The following is a 23193-nucleotide window of genomic DNA, read 5'->3' as shown; positions in this document are numbered from 1 at the left end:
TGTGATATTCTTCTCATTATTTTCCTAAATTGGAAGTCTCGCACATTCACAGAGATACCTTAAATCTGCATTGACAAATAAGGTGGATAGACTAAACACGTAATACGCATGTGCATGACATCACTGTTTTCACAGATTCCCACTTTTGCAGTTTATACAGAGATGACAATGGTATCGTTTTCAGAAACTTTGCTTTCAGAAAGTTTGCATTTTCAGGCCACCAAAATGCATAAGTTTTCTGTTTTTAGTTGAAAATGATGTTGTGTAAACACAGCCACCCCTGACACAAAGGCATTTAAAATCCAAAGAACAGACGAAGGTTAGTCACATTACACTGACTTTACTGTAAGTCAAGGGGTTCTTCTATCATTACAATAGCAATATATGTGTTTCTTTGTTTAAATGAGGATGATAAATTGAAAATTATTCCTTCATATGCTGAGATGAAGTGATGTGTTGTTATGTCTTATATCAGGATGGCCATACGAGTGATTTTGTTTCTAACACTTACTGGACTGTGCGTCACTGATTCCAAAGGTACGTTTAGAATAATACAAGTAAAAATGCCTGGATTTAAAAATCTGTAACCATTGTGTATCATTACATATCAGTCAGATTAATTTATTAAAATTATAGGCTGAAACATGGTATTTTAAAGCTTGTGATTTATTTACGAAGAAACAGGGAATCTTGCTCTTGGAGCCACAGCTGTCCAGTCTACCACATACCCTCAATCAGGAGCTCAAAATGCTGTCGATGGCAACAGGAATTCAATTTTCAGTCGACTATCATGCAGTGCGACTAATGCGGACAGGGACCCCTGGTGGAGAGTTGACTTGCTGGAAGTCTACAAGATAACAAGGGTTAGCATCACTAATCGTGGAGATTGTTGTCCAGAGAGAATAAATGGTGCTCAGATCCGTATCGGCAGCTGCTTGGAAAATAATGGCAACAATAATCAGCTGTAAGTATTGTCTCTCTCTCTTGATACTCACACAAATGGTTAGAAAATGAGTAAATAAGATAAAATTACTTTGAATAAGTCCTTGCCTTTGACAGAAGTATATTTATGATGCTTCATGCCGTTTTGATACGCCCATCTCTATTTCTCTGTTACTGTGTTTCTTCACAGGGCTGCGACTGTTGCGTCCATCCCATCTGGAGAGACACAAACATTTGAGTTTCAGCCTATTACAGGGCGATATGTCAACATTTTTATACCTGGACGCAGTGAATATCTCACACTGTGTGAAGTCGAGGTGTTTGCAGGTGAGGGACAGAGAGAGAAGAAAACTCTGTGATAGTATTTATGTACTTATTAATGTGTGTATAACTATTATTATTTTATTAACAGAAAACTACACACCGTCGTACACTTGTGTTCTAACCCAAAGTGAGTGTTTTTCATTACTTTGAATGTTGTTGTCAGAAACACATATATAACATTCTTACTGAACATTTGGTAACCAAATAAATAATTAGATGGACATATTGATTTGAGTTTAAACTGTTTTTTCTTACCTGTTTATTATCTTAGAATCCATTACAGTGTAGAAAAACATTTATCAACAATCATTTGGGCAACTAGACGAACACTACAGTACTCTTAATACTAAAAATAATTAAATATAATCAATAACTATAGCAGAGACGCATCAGTCGTGTTTGTATGAAACGAGAGAGAGCGAGTCTGTGGTGTGATACAAGAAACATCAGAGAAAGACCAGCTTCAGAAACCCGGATGAGCTGTCTGTTATACAGCGTTACTATTGATGACGGTCATTATCTGGAAATATCAGACCTCAGAATGTCACGACTGACCAATCAGAATCAAGTGTTCCAGAGAGCCATGTAATAATCATGTGGATTACATAGCTTAGCGTTATTTTGCCCATTATATTGGGATTATACTTTAGCACATTAAAGTACAAAACAAAAATTGTTTATTATTTTACGTTAAACAGGGAATCTTGCTGTTGGAGCCAGAGCTGTCCAGTCTACCACATATCAATTAACAGTTGCTAAGAATGCTGTTGATGGCAACAAGAATTCAATTTTCAATCTTGGGTCATGCAGTGCGACTAATGGGGACAAGGACCCCTGGTGGAGAGTTGACTTGTTGGAAGTCTATGAGGTAACCAGGGTTAGCATCACTAATCGTGGAGATTGTTGTCCAGAGAGAATAAATGGTGCTCAGATCCATGTCGGCAACAGCCTGGAAAATAATGGCAACAATAATGAGCTGTAAGTATTGTCTCTCTCTTGATACTTACACAAATGGTTAGAAAATGAGTAAATAAGATAAAATTACTTTGAATAAATCCCTTTAATACAAACTTGCCTTTGACAGAAGTATATTTAATATGCTTCATGCCATTTTGATATGCCCCTCTCTATTTCTCTGTTACTGTGTTTCTTCACAGGGCTGCGACTGTTGTGTCCATCCCACTTGGAGAAACAAGAACATTTGAGTTTAAGCCTATTAAGGGGCGATTTGTCAACATTTTTATACCTGGACGCAATGAATATCTCACACTGTGTGAGGTTGAGGTGTTTGCAGGTGAGCGATAAAAGGAGAGAGACATGGTGTGTAGACATTTGTCCTATTTATACTATGTGTACGTTCCCTTAAATTAATGTTTTGTTCTGTTTTCATTGCCAGATTAAGTGGAATGAGATGAAGTTACACCACAGTCCACTGATCCTATAAGCAAAATACCAAACTACTGTTTTCTGAGCAATACTAATATAGCACCTTTTTCATTGTTTTTATTTCACCGTTTATTCTTAAGATAAAGATAAGTTTCAGTGCACATTCAGTAATGGGATGAAATGGATCTTAAAATGTACCTATCTTTTACCCATCTTTGTTTATCTTTGCTTTCTACATGAATAAATTACTTCAGCATTGCATGTTGTATTTCATGTTTCTGAATCAAAAAAGACTCATTTAGATATTCACAATGAGGAGGAGGTGTAGTGTTACATAGCTACCCATCTAGGGTTGAGGAGCTGGTAACAATAAAGAAAAATTACATTTTTCATAAAAAAAAAAAAAAACATGGATAGAACGAGGATGTCCAAACTTCTGTCCCAGAATCAACAACACAACTACCAATTCAACCAATATTAACTTTTAATTTTCTGTTATAAAGAGTAAAAAAGAAAAAGAAAATGCACAAAAGTAACAATAACCATAACAGAAATATCAAAAAGAATAGTAATGAAAATAGGAGCAATGGCTTCAGAGGAGATCCAGGCAAAAATAACCCAGAAATCTCTCTAAATTACCTGGAGAAAGATAGATAATCCAGACAAATAATTTACATAACTCTTCCCTCTCTCCCTGTTTAACCATAAACAGGAGAAAAGCAGGATTACAAAAAAAAAAAAAAAGGCACCCTCCATTTACATTCCCAAAAACAAGAAAGAAATAAAGATGCAGAAGAAACAAGCTATTTACAACATAAATAAAATATCGAAGAGAGTCAAAACATGTTCAACACATTCAAATCTCTTTCTATTAAGAAACAGTGCATCACAAAATCCTGAGCTCACTTACTCAAACAACTCAATATAAATCAACTCCTGATTCTGGGAAGGAAGCAGCAGGAAGGAATCATCTTCATAAAAGGAAGTCTCTCTCTCTCTCTCTCTCTCTCTCTCTCTCTCTCTCTCTCTCTCTTTCTCTCTCAGTCAGCTCAGCCGTGACATCGAGACACACACACACACACCCACACAAGCCGCCGCCCGTTCCCCAGACTTCCACTAAACCAGTTTTCTGTAAAAATATTATTTTCAAATTATTATAGTTATATTTATCCTTAAATACTCTATTTTTTATTTTTAATAATGAAAGTTATTACAATAGTAACATTTCTTATTCGGTTTCATATTTTTATTTAGCAATAATGATAATAATTATTATTATTATTAATATATTAGGCAAATTAATATATTAGCACAAAATTCTGGGTTAAATAATGCAGCCCTACAAACAAGTAAAACCGACCTGGTATTGTTTATTTTATTTCATTGGTTTTATAAACTAGATTAATCAGAAAAATCGCAATTAGATTTTTTTTTTCTCCAAAAATGTCAATTTCAACAAATTTTCTACGCTCTGTCAAAGCTTGCCCAATCAGATGCCTGTGAGCTTGCCCAGTCATCCACTGCATTATCTTCAGTAGACGAGGTTTCTACTGCTGCCCCATCTTCTGGTTGTGTGTCTTCAGAAGAAATAAAGAGCTGAAATTAGAATTAATGCATTGGTTTATTTATAGCCTTTAAATTGGGATTGAAAAGGAAAAGCACAAAAATGGATTTTAATATTTGTAATTTGTGCCATACGACAAAAAACAAAATAAATAAATCCTCAAAACAGTATTTCTATATACTTTGTCATTATATTTCTATGATGAAGAGATTGTGACACTCCTGTGGCTTTCTCTGCAGGACTTTGATAAGATCGTATATCTCAAGGCCGTCAGGCAGTTGTTGCTGCATTGGGATGTGTTTTGTTGCAATATGTAGAGCAGAAGCTCTGGCAAAAGAAAAATAAAGCATAAATAAATAAATGTAATCAGGGCATTCAAAACTCCAAAGCAGATTATACAAGTTATTTGTATAATTGAAATTAATTCCTTGTTTAAAGAACTACTATTATGTATGAATCTGTATATATAGAAAGACTCCTAGTTCCCATCAGACAAGTCTATGATTGCGAATGTGATGTTGCTCAATTTCTTCTTCAAATGTACTATATTACAACACAACATGCATTTTATTAATGTTAAGAGATGACACAGCGCTCTCTTCCACCCTCATTACCCACAACTGAGGTTACCCATGCTCAGCTGTGTTCACGGTGTGTGTGTTTGTTAAATACTCACTGCTGTGTGTGTGTGCACTTGGATGGGTGAAATGCAGAGCATAGATTCCAAGTATGGGACACCTGTCACGTAACTTTCACTTTTTAAATCCACCGGCCACCCCAAAAGTGCCATTGCACCCGTTACCATTGATGCAGGTCCCCATCGAACAAATTAGTATGGACCTCATCAGGCCATTAGAATGATCTTCACACGAGCATCACTTTGCATTAGTGCTGGTGGACTATGCAACATGATACTAAGGCAGTTGCACTTTGCAGTGAAAAATAAATTGTCTGTGATGGGAGAACGAGTCAGGAGATGAGCGGTGAGTAAGTAGATCAAGTGCAAAATGACTACAGTTGAACTGTACCTCACGCCTTCAGCCTCGGAATGCTCTGTCCCACCTTGGCCCATCGCCCTGGCTCCTGCACCTGCTCTTCTTCCTCCCTCGACTCCATCGTCACACCTCCACTGTGGACTTTTAGGCTGTCTGCTGCTCTCTGGCCCTCCACCCCTTTGTCTTCTGCCAGTTCCACCCTCCCTCAGGCTCCGCCTCCACCCTCTGTCGCTCCAGCTCATTCTCTGCCCTCCAGATCCCCCCTTCCATCTCGGGGGATCACTGCGGCTCCATCACGGCTGCCCAAGTCATCGGCGTCCCATCATTTCCTCGGCTCTACTTCTGCATAGTGGGCTCCACCTGACACGTCATCATCACCTGCTCTGGTCTCCATGGTATCCTTATTACCTGCACCAATATGGTCGCAATCTTGGCTGTGGTCAGGATCATCTGCCACCTTCCTCTGCTCAAGGCTATTTACTGGTTGTCACCTCCATCCACCTCCTGTGGTAAAGTTGTGTTGGATTGCTGTTCTCTGGATATACTGTATCTGTGGATTTAATAATCCTTTAAGACCTAAGGGAGCGCCGGCGCTCCCGTTTGCGTTTCTCTGTTTAAGAGCCAATGTAAACTAAAACCAAATAGGTAGCACAATAATTCTATTTGCATACAAAATCGGAGACTTTAAACATTCAGATCAAGCCTCCAATATGTTCCTGTTGCATTGCTTTCACCCTCCAATGAGTGAGTAATATGCGTTTACAACAAAAACAGCACACAGCCGCTAACTGAATACAAATATGTAGATTTCACATGGCATTTTTTCTCATAACTTCATGAAACATCCACAGATCGTAGAAAACGGCACATCATTATTTACAGCAGATTCTCACGATTAAAATGAGCACTGTGTCAAGGGCGCTTTGGGAACGCCTCTGCGTGATTGCATCTGAAGCATGTGTGTGAACTCGTCCAGTGGCGGCTGGGTGACATCAGGACCAGGAAGCTATAAAGCGCACCCAGACCAAACATTCTTATACTCTAAAAAATGCTGGGTTAAAACCAACCCAAGTTGGGTTGAAAATGGACAAACCCAGTGTTTGGGTTAAATGTTTGCCCAACGTGCTGGGCAGTTTTATTTAACTCAACTATTGTTTAAAAATTACTATATGTTTGGCTTAACATGAACTCAAAATAGGTTGGAAATTAAAAATTAGACACATAATTACTAGAGGCAATAATAATAATCAAAAGGTGAACATTTATTAATAAGCAATTTAATGAATGTTTATTGTTTAATTATTACTCATTAAACTTATTAATGTATGTTCATTTATTAAACATATTAATAAATGTTAATTTCCAACATACTTTGGGTTCATTTTAAGCAAACAATATTAAACAATAGTTGAGTTAAAACAACCCAGTTGCTGGGTTTGTCCATTTTCAACCCAACTTGGGTTGTTTAGGGTTAGCATTTATTAGAGTGTAGCTTCTGTGTTTTAGCAAGCGCTCTGTGTGAATTGTCTGTCTTATTTAGTGTTGTTTGTTCAAGTTCCAAAGCAAAAGACACAATGGCGAGCAAACAGGCATTTAAATCATCTTGCACTCACTACATCACGGGTGAGGATACACACGATTTGTGTGTGGTTTGTTTGGGAGCTGAGCATGCATGACAGCGGGCATACAGCAGTATCAGTCTTTTTAACTCTTGATTAATCCACCGGATGTCCTTCCTCTGTTGTTTACGCTGTTGTCTTCCTCTTCTTCATCTGGCTCACCTCTACTTGAGGTTGCAGCATGCTCTCTTCACCCCGTGTACCCTCTTGTTAAACTTTGTGGTTGGTTACAAAAGTATCAAACTCAAGAACCTAACTTTCACAACTGTTGCTTAGACATCTTATCTTATAACGAACAAAGGGAGTATTGCAATTACTTAATTTCATAATCATTCAGGCATTCATTGTTCCTTAAACCTACCTTTGTAAAGTGACCTTGGGTGTTGGAAAGGCAATATATAAATACAAATTATTATTATTATTATTATTATTATTATAGTTCAAGCATATATGGCCTTAACTTAAAAGCAAGCAAATAACATAACATTGAAAGGTAAATAGCAATATCAATATCGAAAACAATATATACAGATATCTTTTAACGAGGCAATATTAATTTATCAACCAAAACTCAAGCAGTCAGCAGAGGTTCCGATCAGTTTTTCCCTTTTAAACTCAATACAGCACCTGTATTTTTAGAGGATGATTACGTGTGGGTGCAGCGCATTAATTTGATATACGATCTCCTGACAGATAGCCCTCTAGCGAGAGGAACCCATATGGTGGCGTATTGACTGGAATGAAATAGAACAGTATACTGGCTACAACTAGATGGAAAAATACCAAATTAAGACTTCTCCACAGTACAAAAAAAAAAAAAAAAAAAAGTCATCCACTGCATTATCTTCAGTAGACAAGGTTTCTACTGCTGCCACATCTTCTGGTTGTGTGTCTTCAGAAGAAATAAAGAGCTGAAATTGGAATTAATGCATTAGTGTCAGACCCAGACAGGAACAAGAGGGTAAGTATTCAACAGGTGGTTTATTCAGAAACAGAGGCACGAACACAGGAACAACACAGGTGAGTAGTTTGCAGATATGAGCACGTTGAGTATAGTCACTTAGCTGAGCAATAACAGAGTCCTTTCTCTTTTGGAGAAGTATCAACGAGGGAAGACAAGACTTGACGAAGGAGTGGGAACACGGAGACATCGGAGGAGAGGTAAGAAGTCCAGGTATGTATAAACAAAACCAGACACTGAAGTGTGGGACGTGAGTGTTCTTATAGTGCTGGTGTGATGAGGTGCAGGTGCCGCTGATCAGTACTCTGGTGATTGTGAACGAGTGGGCAGAGCGTGGAGATCCGGTGACGATGTGTGCTGAGTGTTGGTAGTGGGAACTGACTCCGTGACAATTAGTTTATTTATACCCTTTAAATTGGGAACTACAGTAGCATATTTACACCTGGATATCAAATGACAGCACATTATACTATATTTTTTTAGTCCATACCTTCATGATTTTTGACTGATTATATACCAGTTATCAATGTAAAGCTGCTTTGACACAATCTGCATTGTAAAAAGCGCTATATAAATAAAGGTGACTTGACTTGACTTGACTCTTTCACTTGTTTAATTGAACCAGTTGGGCTCATCTCTGGGGCTAGGTGGGATAAAATGTAATGGGAGTCGACCTAAACAGCAAAATGAAAAGCACAAAAATGGATTTTAATATTTGTAATTTGTGCCATACGACAAAATAAATAAATAAATAAATAAATAAATTAATTAATTAATTAATTAATTAATTAATTCTCAAAACAGTATTTCTACAGTTGCAAGAAAAAGTATGTAAACCACTTGCAGAATCTGTGAAAATGTGCAAAATTTTAAACAAAAAATTTTAACAAAATAAGAGAGATCATACAAAATCCATGTTATTTTTTATTTAGTTCTGTCCTGAGTAAGATATTTTACATAAAAGATGTTTACATATAATCCATAAGACAAAAAAAAAGGTTCAAACATTCACTGATGCTTCAGAAGGAAACACGATGCATTAATAGACGGGGGGTGAAAACTTTTGAACAGGATGAAGATGTACAAATTTTTCTTATTTCGTTTAAATATCATTTTTTTCATTTAGTACTGCCCTTCGGAAGCAACAGAAGATACCTACATGTTTCCCGGAAGACAAATTAAATACAATTTACCTTGATCTTCAAATCAAAAAACAGAGCTCAGTTTAACTGCTCAGAACAAACAAGAGAATCATGAACAACCATCACACAACAAACAAACAGTCGTAGATCATCCAGGTAACCACACACAGTATTAAGAATCAATGGTTCACATACTTATGAATGGGGTTATTTTAATAAATTCAGCTATTTTTTCTTGTGGATTATATGTAAACATCTTTTATGTAAAATATCTTACTCAGGACAGTACAAAATAAAAAATAACATGCATTTTGTATGATCTCCCTTATTTTGTTAAAATTACTAACATTTTCACAGATTCTGCAAGTGGTTCACACACTTTTTCTTGCAACTGTACATACTCTGTCATTATATTTCTATGATGAAGAGATTGTGACACTCCTGTGGCTTTCTCTGCAGGACTTTTTGATAAGATCGTATATCTCAAGGCTGTCAGACAGTTGTTGCAGCATTGGGATGTTTTGTTGTAATATGTAGAGCAGAAGCTCTGGCAAAAGAAAAATAAAGCAAAAATAAATAAATAAATAAATGTAATCAGGGCATTCAAAACTCCAAAGCAGATTATACAAGTTATTTGTATAATTGAAATTGATTCCTTGTTTAAAGAACTACTATTATGTATGAATCTGTATATATAGAAAGACTCCTAGTTCCCATCAGACAAGTCTATGATTGCGAATGTGATGTTGCTCAATTTCTTCTTCAAATGTACCATATTACAACACAACATGCATTTTACTAATGTTAAGAGATGACACAGCGCTCACTTCCACCCTCATTACCCACAACTGAGGTTACCCATGCTCCGGTTGTGTGTTCACGGTTGTGTGTTCACGGTGTGTGTGTGTGTGTTAAATACTCACTGCTCTGTGTGTGTGCACTTAGATGGGTGAAATGCAGAGCACAAAATCTAAGTCATGTAACTTTCACTTTTTAAATCCACCGGCCACCCCAAAAGTGCAAAAATTGCACCTGTTACCATTGATGCAGGTCCCCATCGAACGAATTATTATGGACCTCATCAGGCCATTAGAATGATCTTCACACGGGCATCACTTTGCATTAGTACTGGTGGACTATGCAACATGATACTAAGGCAGTTGCATTTCGCAGTGAAAAATAAATTGTCTGTGATGGGAGAGCGAGTCAGGAGATGAGCGGTGAGTAAGTAGATCAAGTGCAAAATGACTACAGTTGACCTGTTTCTGATTGTAGAAATTGGTGTGGAGAGACAGCATAAAATCAATGTGTGGATGGTGCAGGTGTACTTTCATGGATGGTCCAGCTGTCATGCGTATATACTCTGTTCCTCCTCTTTTGTCTCTTGTCCATATAGACACTAATCACAAGCTGATAAGGTAATTTTTAATATTTTTATTATTAATGATATATTATTATATCTTTACCATACATTTGTCTCACTACATTTACCATACATTTGTCTTTTGTGTCATTTGTGATGTTGATGTTATATCACTAAATCTCATTATACACTACTGTTACATCAATCAGGCATAACATTATGACCACCTTCCTAATATTGTGTTGGTCCCCCTTTTGCTGCCAAAACAGCCCTGACCCGTCGAGGCATGGACTCCTCTAGACCCCTGAAGGTGTGCTGTGGTATCTGGACCAAGATGTTAGCAGCAGATCCTTCAAGTCCTGTAAGTTGTGAGGTGGAGACTCCATGGATCGGACTTGTTTGTTCAGCACATCCCACAAATGCTCGATTGGATTGAGATCTGGGGAATTTGGAGGCCAAGTCAACACCGCAAACTCGTTGTGCTCCTCAAACCATTCCTGAACCATTTCTGCTTTGTGGCAGGAGCATTATCCTGCTGAAAGAGGCCACAGCCACCAGGGAATACCGTTTCCATGAAAGGGTGTACATGGTCTGCAACAATGCTTAGGTAGGTGGTACGTGTCAAAGTAACATCCACATGGATGGCAGGACCCAAGGTTTCCCAGCAGAACATTGCCCAAAGCATCACACCGCCTCCACCGGCTTGCCTTCTTCCCATAGTGCATCCTGGTGCCATGTGATCCCCAGGTAAGAGACGCACACGCACCCGGCCATCCACGTGATGTAAAAAAAAATGTGATTCATCAGGATCTGTGATCAAACGTGCTTCTGGTGGTGGGAAGAACTTGCTGTACATCGTTCCATTGCGGGATGAGCTTGATATGATATGACTGCGACCAGATGCACCTGAATTGGTCCGCATGCCAAAGGCAACTTGTAAAAAATGGACAATTCTGATGACTTTGCATTTTTCCGGAATATGACGAATTGTGACAGGGAGAGCCAGGAGTTGACAGAGGGGCACTGAAGAAAGAATTAATGTCCAGTGTGTAGTTTGCTTTAATCATGCATTTAGTAAACGTACAAATGTTTAAAATATTTCCACAATTTCATTCTAAAAATACACTGTCTGCATCTGCAATGATCACAGCTGTGTTATTTTTCTGTAACCCTCTCTATATAGTCTAATGATATTTCTTTTCTTTTTTTTTCTGGACATAGCAATGCTTTCTGGCATTGAAGAACATCTCTTTGAAGGTGATCTGAAGAAAGGAAAAATGCCTAAGTACTTCCTCAATGATCTGGATGAGTTGTTCAAGTATGTGTCTTGCCTTTGGATTTTGGGATTGCTTCATATTCAAACGATTCATTCTCAATCATTTACTCAGTTTCACTAAAATTCACTTGGGTTTTAAACCTCATTGATGCACAAAAACAGATGAAACATTCTTCAGAATATTTTTTTTTGTTTGTTTTGTTTCCTTTCGAGCACTGTGTCAAGGGTGCTTTGGGAACGCCTCTGCGTGATTGCATCTGAAGCATGTGTGTGAACTCATCCAGTGACATGACAGCTGGGTGACATCAGGACCAGGAAGCTATAAAGCGCACACAGACCAAACATTCTTATACTCTAAAAAATGCTGGGTTAAAACCAACCCAAGTTGGGTTGAAAATGGACAAACCCAGCGTTTGGGTTAAATGTTTGAACCAATGTGCTGGGCAGTTTTATTTAACTCAACTATTGTTTAAAAATTATTATACGGCTGGCTTAACATGAACCCAAAATAGGTTGGAAATTAAAGAGACGCATAATTACTAGAGGCAACAATAATAATCAAAAGGTGAACATTTATTAATAAGCAATTTAATTAATGTTTATTGTTTAATTATTATTCATTAAACTTATTAATGTATGTTCATTTATTAAACATATTAATAAATGATAATTTCCATCATACTTTGGGTTCATTTTAAGCAATCAATACAGTAATTTTTACACAATAGTTGTACACAGCAGGTTGGGCAAACATTTAACCCAACCGCTGGGTTTGTCCATTTTCAACCCAACTTGGGTTGTTTTTAACCCAGCATTTATTAGAGTGTAGCTTCTGTGTTTTAGCAAGCGCTCTGTGTGAATTGTCGTCTTATTTAGTGTTGTTTGTTCAAGTTCCAAAGCAAAAGACACAATGGCGAGCAAACAGGCATTTAAATCATCTTGCACTCACTACATCACGGGTGAGGATACACACGATTTGTGTGTGGTTTGTTTGGGAGCTGAGCATGCATGACAGCGGGCATACAGCAGTATCAGTCTTTTTAACTCTTAATTAATCCACCGGATGTCCTTCCTCTGTTGTTTACGCTGTTGTCTTCCTCTTCTTCATCTGGCTCACCTCTACTTGAGGTTGCAGCATGCTCTCTTCACCCCGTGTACCCTCTTGTTAAACTTTGTGGTTGGTTACAAAAGTATCAAACTCAAGAACCTAACTTTCACAACTGTTGCTTAGACATCTTATCTTATAACGAACAAAGGGAGTGTTGCAATTACTTAATTTCATAATCATTCAGGCATTCATTGTTCCTTAAACCTACCTTTGTAAAGTGACCTTGGGTGTTGGAAAGGCAATATATAAATACAAATTATTATTATTATTATTATTATAGTTCAAGCATATATGGCCTTAACTTAAAAGCAAGCAAATAACATAACATTGAAAGGTAAATAACAATATCAATATCGAAAACAATATATACAGATATCTTTTAACGAGGCAATATTAATTTATCAACCAAAACTTACCGTTCCGATCAGTTTTTCCCTTTTAAACTCAATACAGCACCTGTATTTTTAGAGGATGATTACGTGTGGGTGCAGCGCATTAATTTGATATACGATCTCCTGACAGATAGCCCTCTAGCGAGAGGAACCCATATGGTGGCGTATTGACTGGGATGAAATAGGAAAACTAGACGGAAAAATATCAAATTAAGACTTCTCCACTCTTCAAATACAAAAAAAACAAAAACAAAAAAAACATGAGCTTTTATAGACATAGTGTTTCTTGAGTAAAGAAAATGCTGTACTTATTCAAACATCAGGGGGTATTCCAGAAAGCAGTTTATGTGACATACAGTACCTGGGAATGTGAGTACGTAAGCGGATAACCTCAACTTTTGGTTCCAAAAGCGGAGGTAACTTTCAGGATATGTAAGTAGCCATAGCAGGCTATGTTCCAGGGTTAGTTTGCTTAAGAGGTATTCAGATGCATGTTATATAATTAATATAGTTATATTAATGTAACTTAATTTGTTATATAATTACAGTTTTATATATATATATATATATATATATATATATATATATATATATATATATACACAATATATAATTGGCATCAAACAAACAATATAATTCTCATTCTCAGTGAATAAAGATTACTTATTAAATGAAAAGATTGGAAAAATGGTGGCGATGTGCACTAAGTAGTTTATGTAAATCGCCATTAAACAAAAGAAGAAGAAGGAAGTAGAATGGTGCGCTTTTTCTTAGTGTCTGTTTCCATGGTGAATCATTGATTCGTCACTCTGTTGAGAATGCCTTGTGTGTTAACTGGGAACATACTCTGGGTTGGCTGAATTTATACTCCCGAACACGTTTTTGGATCCAGCGTACCTCAAGTAAGCAAGGTTTGGGTTAATCAGTTAGTTAGATAGTTGTCACAGACACGCCAGGCTCCAACATCCACCAATCACAGCGCACAGCTTCCCCTGAGTACTGATCACCGCCACCTGCACCTCATCAGCTCACTCATCACCAGCACTACTTAAGACACTCACACACACAGTCACATTGTCCGGTCTCGTTCGCATCTAAGGACTTACCTGTATGCTTACCTCAAGGACTCTCCTCGCTACTTACCTGTTCCCTTTGTCTCCGAGTTCCCTCCATCGTCTCCAGTCTGTGTGTGAAGTGTTGTCTGCAGTCATCGTCTCCAGTCAGCAAGTATCATTCTCCATCGGCACTCTGCAACCACAAAGGACAGTATCATTCTCTATACCATTCATCAGTCACTAACTTTGCATCTGCATACTCACCTGTTGTCACCATCTACTCTGCTTGTGTTCAATAAAGACCTGTTAACCTATCTCCTGTCTCCTGGCTGGTCCTACTGTAACAGAAGTTAGTCAGTTATTTATAAAGCACATATAAAACAACCACAAGGTTGACCAAAGTGCTGTACATTAGAAACAATACATAAAAAGAGAACTTCAAACAGCAAAATAAAATACACACAGTAAAATTCATTTGTTATTAAATACCATGGATAAAAAAATAAGATTTAAGCTTTGATTTAAACATAGAAAGAGATGTACCGTTCGAATTGACACTGGTAAGTTGTTCCATAGTTTGGGGCACAGAGTAATCCAAGATCCCCAGACCTAAGTGACCTAGTTGGATTATTAGCCAGCGCAGAGACATCAAAATGAGAGTAATGCGATCATTTTTTTTTTTTTGATCGCAACTGAGAGTTCAGGGTATATGTGATGGTAAGTTAACCTTGCTTTCTGGAATACCCCCAGTTCTTTATTTACATTTGCTTTGCAAACAAGCAGAGATCTCCAAACTGCGTGCGGCATTTCATTCACGATAGAGATGGGCGAAGTTATGAGGTTTGACTGACAGTTTGAGGATCTAATGGAGTTATGAGGTTTAGTCACAAGCTCTTTTTAATCCTTTTCATTGTTTGTTTTTTTACAAATATTTAACCAAACAAAAAACAAACAAACAAACAAACACATAACTGATGATCAATAGCACTGATTTTTAAAAATAAAATAAAACAAAAATGACTAAATATAGAAATATGAGGATTCCTCCTGACAGCGACGATATATTCTTATTTGTATGGCATCTGTTTTATTTTATGTGACATCCAAAGCTTCGTTTTCGCACACAACCATGTTACTGCTTCGTATTCTGATTTAAAAATATGTCGTATTGGACGCAAAGGCAGCTTTTTCACTTCTTGACCAAAAGATGTCATTAGTGTGCACGGTGTTGAAAAGCTTCGAGTAAAAGCCTCAGTGCTTCACAAAGCTTAATTTCACCATCACAGTCTGTTTTCACCAAACAATCTGTTCATCATATAAAGTGATTGAGTCTCTTCAGAAAATTTGATCTAAACTGCTCACTTCATATGGATTAGTTTTACGATCTATTAATGAAATTTTTGAAGCGTCAAAGTGTAGTTGTGTAGCCGTCAATGGAGGGACAGAAAGCTCTCAGAATTCATCAAAAAGATCTTAATTTGTGTTCAGAAGATGAATGAAAGTCTCACGGGTTTGGAACAACATTGTCACAAATGGTAGCTGCAGTAGGGATGAGGCGAAATCGGACTTCAAACAAAACAGGGTATTTATTTAGCAAGGAACAGAACAGCAACACATTAAATCAACAGTAGTTAACAACAAGAACGGACAGGGAGTGCAAGGAGCGAGTCCAACGTAAAGGGAATGCTAATGACAATGAACAGGTGCAGGGAATCCAGGGAGAAGCGGGAAGCTGATGAAGGAAGTGCAAACAGGTGATGAACAGGAAGGATTCTGGGAAACGGAGTCTGGGAGAGGCGTGGTTGTAACAAACATGAGGGTGAGTAATTAATGACAGAATTTTTAATTTTGGGATGAACTAATCCTTTAAGGACCTATCAGCCTGTGCCATGTAGAGTTTCATAACAAAACTTTGTATTTGTGTCATCAGAATAAAGGGCTTAAAAAAGGGAGCTCTTTTGTAATAGTTCCATTTAATCAGATATTTGATAAGACTCATTTGAGTGGGAGGGTCTTAATTCAACAATAAATAGAGCATCATTTCTGAGCACAATATTATTCAACTAGACCCTCTTCACAGACTGCTGGTATGTACTAATATTCATATCTATGTTTAATAGCACATTTTTGCTTTGAAATGTTTTGACGGCATAATATTCCTCAAATTAATAATATATTGGATAAATAATAAATCTAGCAATTGTTTATAAACAAATATTAATAATTCTATTTATTTTATTATATAAAATATTATTTTGTTTAAAAGCAGAAAACTGCTGAATTGTGAAGGTCTTCTGTGAGGTTGATACGTTGATGAATTCCAGGTGAGTTGAATGTTTATGCACTCTCTACACCAGGGTAACGTTATAATTGCAATTGAAAATAAAAATGTCATTTTTAAAATACAGTTTTTAAATCAATTTGGTATCACTTTCACTTGTGAAAAATTTGCAAAACTCTTTGCACAAAACTGTAAACCAATCACAATTATAAAACAGCTCGGTAACACTTTATAATAACTGCACACTATGAAGCATTAGTTAAGCATTAGTAAACAGTCAATTCATCATTTATAAAGCATTAATATACATTAATAAGCAGTTTATAAATACACCCATAAATGCTTTGTTCTTGATTCATAAGCATATCTATAATGTGTTTAATAATTGTATTTTCATACTTTATTAATGATCAATTTATTATTTCTAAATTAAGTATTACATTATTTACAAACCAGTTATTTAGGAGTTGTCAGTGGTTCATAAGATCATTTAGGAAGTGTAAGTACTTGACACTTGACATTTGACTTGACATTTGATATTCAACAGTGCTTTGATCTGCCTGCATTGACACTATTCTTTAAGAGCTGCTGTGCAGCCAAATAATGTACCAGTTATCAATGTAAAGCTGCTTTGACACAATCTACATTGTAAAAAGCGCTATATAAATAAAGGTGACTTGACTTGACTAAGTAAATGATTAATAACATTTATACATCTTATTATTTAGACATATAGTAATAGTTACTCAGTGTGTTGATAAATGCTTTATTAATACATATTCCTACTGTAATTCATGATTAATTCAGGTAGTTATAAAACATTTAGTAGTTGTCAGTTAACTATTTTTGTGAGCTCATCTAAAGTGAGCACTATTCATGCTTTACTATTAAAGCTTTACAAAGGAGATTTAAAGGCTCAGTGATCTTCTGCACTGCTGTTCTCTAAAGATTTAAACTTAGTACTGAGGTAGTTTTGACACTATGAAATATTTTATTATATTATTAATGTTTTATAAAAACATTTTTATATCAGATTGCAAAAGCTTAGTTTAATTTTACTCCACAGTTATGTTTTCTGGAGGAGTACAGGGATTTTTACTTTCTGTGAAATTGCAGAGGTTTACTTTTAATTTTATATCAAGTTACCTATCGTAAAGTTTAATTTTTTTCCTTGAAATAAATATTTCTTTGTTCTGTATCCTTTAAATCTCCTTTATAAAAGCTTTACGAGGCATGAATAGTCCTCACTTTAGATGAGCTCACAAAAATAGTTAACTGACAACTACTAAATATTTTATAACTACCCGAATCAATCATGAATTACAGTAGGAATATGTATTAATAAAGCATTTATTAACACACTGAGTAACTATTACTATATGTCTAAATAATAAGATGCATAAATGTACATTTAAATTGTTTATTACTCATTTACTTACACTTTATGAATGATCTTATGAACCACTGACAACTCCTAAATAACTGGTTTGTAAATAATGTGATACTTAATTTAGAAATTATAAATTGATCATTAATAAAGTATGAAAATAGAATTATTAAACACATTATAGATATGCTTATAAATCAAGAACAAAGCATTTATAGGTGTATTTATAAACTGCTTATTAATGTCTATTAATGCTTTATAAGTGATGAACTAACTATTTACTAATGCTTAACTAATGCTTCATAGCGTGCAGTTATTCTAAAGTGTTACCCAGTTACTTATTGCACAATGAGTTTCATTAGGTGGCAATTGTTCATTCTATCAAATGGAGTGAATATACTTATATATCAAAATATCTTATATCACAAAAGTGACTATTGAATAAATTTGTTATTTAATACAACATAGTACAAATCACTAATTAATAACAACTGTTCTGATTTAAAGAAGGCCTTGTTAGTGAAGAAGCTGTTAGTGGTGTTTCTTTGAGAGCATGATATGCACTGGAGGTTTTACTAATAAAACTAAACTTTTGTTTGGACAATTCAGGATGTAAAGATATAGTATATAGTAGTCTAGAAGTGTCTTGTTGCACTCACTGCAATCCAATAATGACAAAAGAACATTCAACAAGAATCAGTTGTATTGATAATTTCTCTCTAATAAAGATTCATCCGATCCAAAATCCTCGGATTCGGCATGACACAAGGAATCTACAGACACCAAGATCATGTTTCTGGACAAACTGTTCAAAAGTTATGAGTAAAAATAGACATTTTTCAGATCTCATGACCTGTAGGTGGCGCTGTTTGCTGTTTTGGCATGGACCCTCAGATCATGGTTCCAATGAAGCGTACCAATTTTCATTTTGATTGCTCAAAGTTCGCAATATCATAACTTTTGAACAAAGATGAATAAAAAAAACTGTTCAGTCAATTCTGTACAACTGGTTCCAAAATCATCTGATCAAATTTAGTCCAAAAATTGGACTAATTTTGGAGGAGGAGTAGCGAAAAAACTGAAAACTGTACTTTTCAAAATGGCCACTACTGTAATGGGCGGAGTCTTGATGCAAGATGTTGATTGGCATGAGCATGAACAGAGGAACTGTGTGAACTAAATTCAATTTTTTCTAGAACAAAGGGTTCAAAAGATGAAACCTTTAGAAAAGTGAATTTTTGAACTGGGGGTGGCGCTATAGAGTTGGTCCTAGAGACTCCACAATTGGTCCAATCACTATTCATGACCATCTCTACAATTGTGTCAAATTTAATCATTTTCTCATGTTCCATTGATATGGCTACCATTGACTCCTATTCTGGAAAAATACTAAGAAAACTAACAATTACAATAAGGGTAGTTTTCAGTAAATGTGGGAAAAACAGGTATATATATATATTGGATGGAACTGAAATAAATACTTTTAATGTTGCGATCCTATTGGACTTATGATAGCAACCTGAATTGTAACAAAGCACTGTTGGCCAGAGGAGAACTGGCACCCCGACTAAGCCTGGTTTCTCCCAAGGTTTTTTTCTCCATTTTAACACCAATTTGCCACTTGTCTGCCACCTGATGTCACCTGATGGAGTTTGGGTTCCTTGCCGCGGTCGCCTCTGGCTTGCTTAGTTGGGGACACTTGACTTGACATTTGATATTCAACAGTGCTTTTGATCTGCCTGCATTGACACTATTCTTTAAGAGATGCTGTGCAGCCAAACAATGTACCAGTTATCAATGTAAAGCTGCTTTGACACAATCTACATTGTAAAAAGCGCTATATAAATAAAGGTGACTTGACTTGACTTGACCCATACCTGTTTTTCCTACATTTATTGAAAGGCTGTGGAATAACTTTTGCACTTTAATATATGATATGTGTGTATATATCTGTTTTTCCTGTCTTTCTTCCTTTTTTCTGCCTATTGGCTTCCTGTTATGTAATTTCACCTCTCACTTTTTCAATAATAATAAAATCTTACTGACCTCAAAAAAAAAAAAAAAAAAAAAAAAAGTTATTGTGATGTCACCATTATAGAAATCAGTGTTTGCTTTAGTTGGGCAGTTTGACACTCGACTATTTAATGTTAATCTTTCTCTGACTGCTGTAACTGTGCAAGAACAGCGAGAGAAAATGTGATCAAATGTTTCCAAAATTTGTGTTTCTGTGTTTAAATTTCGGATGAGAAATTGAAAATTATTCCTTCATATGCTGAGATGAGGTGATGTGTTGTTATGTCTTATATCAGGATGGCCATACGAGTGATTTTGTTTCTAACACTTTTTACTGGGCTGTGCGTCGCTGATTCCAAAGGTACGTTTAGAATAATACAAGTAAAAATGCCTGGATTCAAAGGATTAGTTCACTTCAGATTTCAAATTTCCTGCTAATTTACTCACCCCCATGTCATCCAAGATGTTCATGTCTTTCTTTCTTCAGTCGAAAAGAAATGAAGGTTTTTGAGGAAAACATTCCAGGATTTTTCTCCATATAGTGGACTTCACTGGGGTTCAACGGGTTGAAGGTCCAAATGTCAGTTTCAGTGCAGCTTCAAAGAGCTCTACATGATCCCAGACGAGGAATAAGAGTCTTATCTAGAGAAACCATCGGACATTTTCTAAAAAAAAAAAAAAAAATGTTTTATATGTTTTTTATATATGTTTTAACTACAAAAGCTCGTCTTGCACTAGCTCTCTTCTTCCTCTTCTTCTTGTAGAATTCCAGCAGTGTAGATGCTGCTAAGTGTATTACTGCCCTCCACAGGTCAAAATTTGAAGTAGTTCTTATATACTTGCACTAGCATATTGTATGACAATTTAGCTCAAGCTTTGACCTGTGGAGGGCAGTAATAATACTTAGCAGCATCTACACTGCTGGAATTCTACAAGAAGAAGAGGAAGAAGAGAGCTAGTGCAAGACAATTGTTTGTGGTTAAAACGTATATGATTTTTTTTTTTTTTTTTTTTTTTTAGAAAATGACCGACCGTTTCGCTATTTAAGACCCCCGCGAAGAGCCCTTTGAAGCTGCACTGAAACTGACATTTAGACCTTCAACCCGTTGAACCCCAGTGAAGTCCACTATATGGAGAAAAACCCTGGAATGTTTTCCTCAAAAACCTTCATTTCTTTTCGACTGAAGGAAGAAAGACATGAACATCTTGGATGACATGGGGGTGAGTAAATTATCAGGAAATTTGAATTCAGAAGTGAACTAATCCTTTAAAAATCTGTAACGATTGTGGATCATTACATATCAATCAGATTAATTTATTACATTTATAGGCTGAAATATGGTAATTAAAGTATGTGATTTATTTATTTATTTGTATTGCTTTGAATCTTTTTTTTAATCGATTTCATATCATATTGAACAGGGAATCTGGCTCTTCATGCCAAGGTTGTGCAGTCCTCCACACACCCACAGGGAGGAGATGCTCAACGTGCAGTAGATGGAAACAGAAACTCAGATTCCAGGAAGGGCTCATGCACTCACACTAAAACTGAGTTTAATCCATGGTGGAGAGTTGATCTTGGAAATGTCTACAGTGTAAGCAACGTTATCATCACTAATCGTGGAGACTGTTGCAAAGAGCGGCTTAGAGGAGCTCAGATTCGTATTGGTAACAGTCTGGACAACAACGGAAACAACAATGAGCTGTAAGAAATGGTTCAATTGTTCTGTCATCTTCCCATCTGGTTTAATAAAACAAAACTGAACCTCCTCCACAAACCACTCAGAGAGCCACAGCCATGGAGATGTACTTTACTTGAACATATTTTATCCAGACTGTGATTAGACGTTTGTAAGTTTAGACCATTGTTTCTTGTAGCAATGCAATATAAAACATGAACAATAATTTGTATTGTGAAGAGTGCTGTACAAAACCATTTGATTTCAATACAGTTGAATTTAATTGGTTAGACGTGCATTGTGTTGCGAGGCCTCTGGTTTTCATTTTAACACTGTTCTTTATGCATTTGCAGGGTTGCAACTATTCTCACTGTTCCTGATGGCACAGAAACATTTTCATTTGAGCCTGTTAATGGCCGATATGTCAACATTTTTTTACCTGGGAATGATGAAATCCTCACTCTGTGTGAAGTCGAGGTGTTTGCAGGTAAGAGACAAAGAGAGAAGAAAACTCTGTGCTAGAATTTACTTATATCAGTTATACACACATTAATAAGTACATAACTCTTTTATTAACAGATAAGTACACACCACCGCACATTTGTGTTCCAAGTAAGTGTTCTTCATTACTTTGAATGTTGTTGTCAGTAAAACATATATAATATTCTTACTGAACATTTGGTAACCAATAAGGGAAAATGTACATCAAACAGTTGTTATTGCAAAATAAACCTGACAGGGTAACTATTACAAGGCTACTAGCCACAAATAAATAATTCTGGACGCAAAATATTGATTTGAGTTTAAATATTTTATTAGCTCACTTGTAATTAACGCAAAACTTCCTTGAAGAAAAAATGTACCTAGCAAGACAAACAAACATGTTCAAACAAGACAAACATTTAAGGGATAATGTACAGTCAGGTACACCAAATAAATAATTACATGGACATATTGATTTAAATTCTTACCTGTTTATTATCTTAGAATCCATTATAGTGTACAAAAACAGTCATTCAGGCAAACACTACAGTACTTTTAATACTAAAAATACTTCAATACAATCTTAATACTTCAATACAATCAATAACTATAGCAGAGACGCATCAGTCGTGTTTGTATGACACGAGAGAGAGCGAGTCTGTGGTGTGATACAAGAAACATCAGAGAAAGACCGGCTTCAGAAACCCGGATGAGCTGTCTGTTATACAGCGTTACTATTGATGACGGTCATTATCTGGAAATATCAGACCTCAGAATGTCACGACTGACCAATCAGAATCAAGTGTTCCAGAGAGCCATGTAATAATCAGTTGGAGTACATAGCTTAGCATTATCTTGCCAGTTATATTTGGATTATACTTTAGCACATTAAAGTAAAAAAAAAAAAAGTTATTGTTTATTGTTTTATGTTAAACAGGGAATCTTGCTCTTGGAGCCACAGCTGTCCAGTCTTCCACATACCCTCAATCAGGAGCTCAAAATGCTATCGATGGCAACAAGAATTCAAATTTCAATCTTGGGTCATGCAGTCATACTAATGGGGACAGGGACCCCTGGTGGAGAGTTGACTTGCTGGAAGTCTACAAGATAACCAGGGTTAGCATCACTAATCGTGGAGATTGTTGTCCAGAGAGAATAAATGGTGCTCAGATCCGTATCGGCAACAGCCTGGAAAATAATGGCAATAATAATCAGCTGTAAGT

At 36.2% G+C, this 23193-nt stretch overlaps 1 protein-coding gene across 10 annotated transcripts in view; it reads left to right on the top strand.

The window, feature by feature from the left end:
* Positions 1–23193, top strand: part of si:ch73-359m17.2 (uncharacterized protein LOC799904 homolog) — a 119654-nt gene that overhangs the window by 47298 nt on the left and 49163 nt on the right. For 3 of the 10 annotated variants that reach the window (XM_051872567.1, XM_051872562.1, XM_051872564.1), the window contains exons 2-3: positions 16394–16451; positions 20105–20169. In XM_051872567.1, the coding sequence (XP_051728527.1) occupies positions 16441–16451; positions 20105–20169 (76 nt within the window). In that variant the 5' untranslated portion in view covers positions 16394–16440. Of the gene's footprint in view, positions 1–678; positions 965–1132; positions 1270–16180; positions 16215–16393; positions 16452–20104; positions 20170–21230; positions 21514–21840; positions 21975–22066; positions 22100–22907; positions 23188–23193 lie in introns of those variants that run through there. The other 7 variants (XM_051872560.1, XM_051872572.1, XM_051872559.1 and 4 more) reach the window with 5 other exon arrangements.

This window comes from Ctenopharyngodon idella, chromosome 19 (assembly GCF_019924925.1).
Source record: "Ctenopharyngodon idella isolate HZGC_01 chromosome 19, HZGC01, whole genome shotgun sequence".
Lineage (NCBI taxonomy): Eukaryota > Metazoa > Chordata > Actinopteri > Cypriniformes > Xenocyprididae > Ctenopharyngodon > Ctenopharyngodon idella.
Note: the sequence above shows the minus strand (reverse complement) of the source record. Positions and strands in the feature narration are given on the sequence as shown.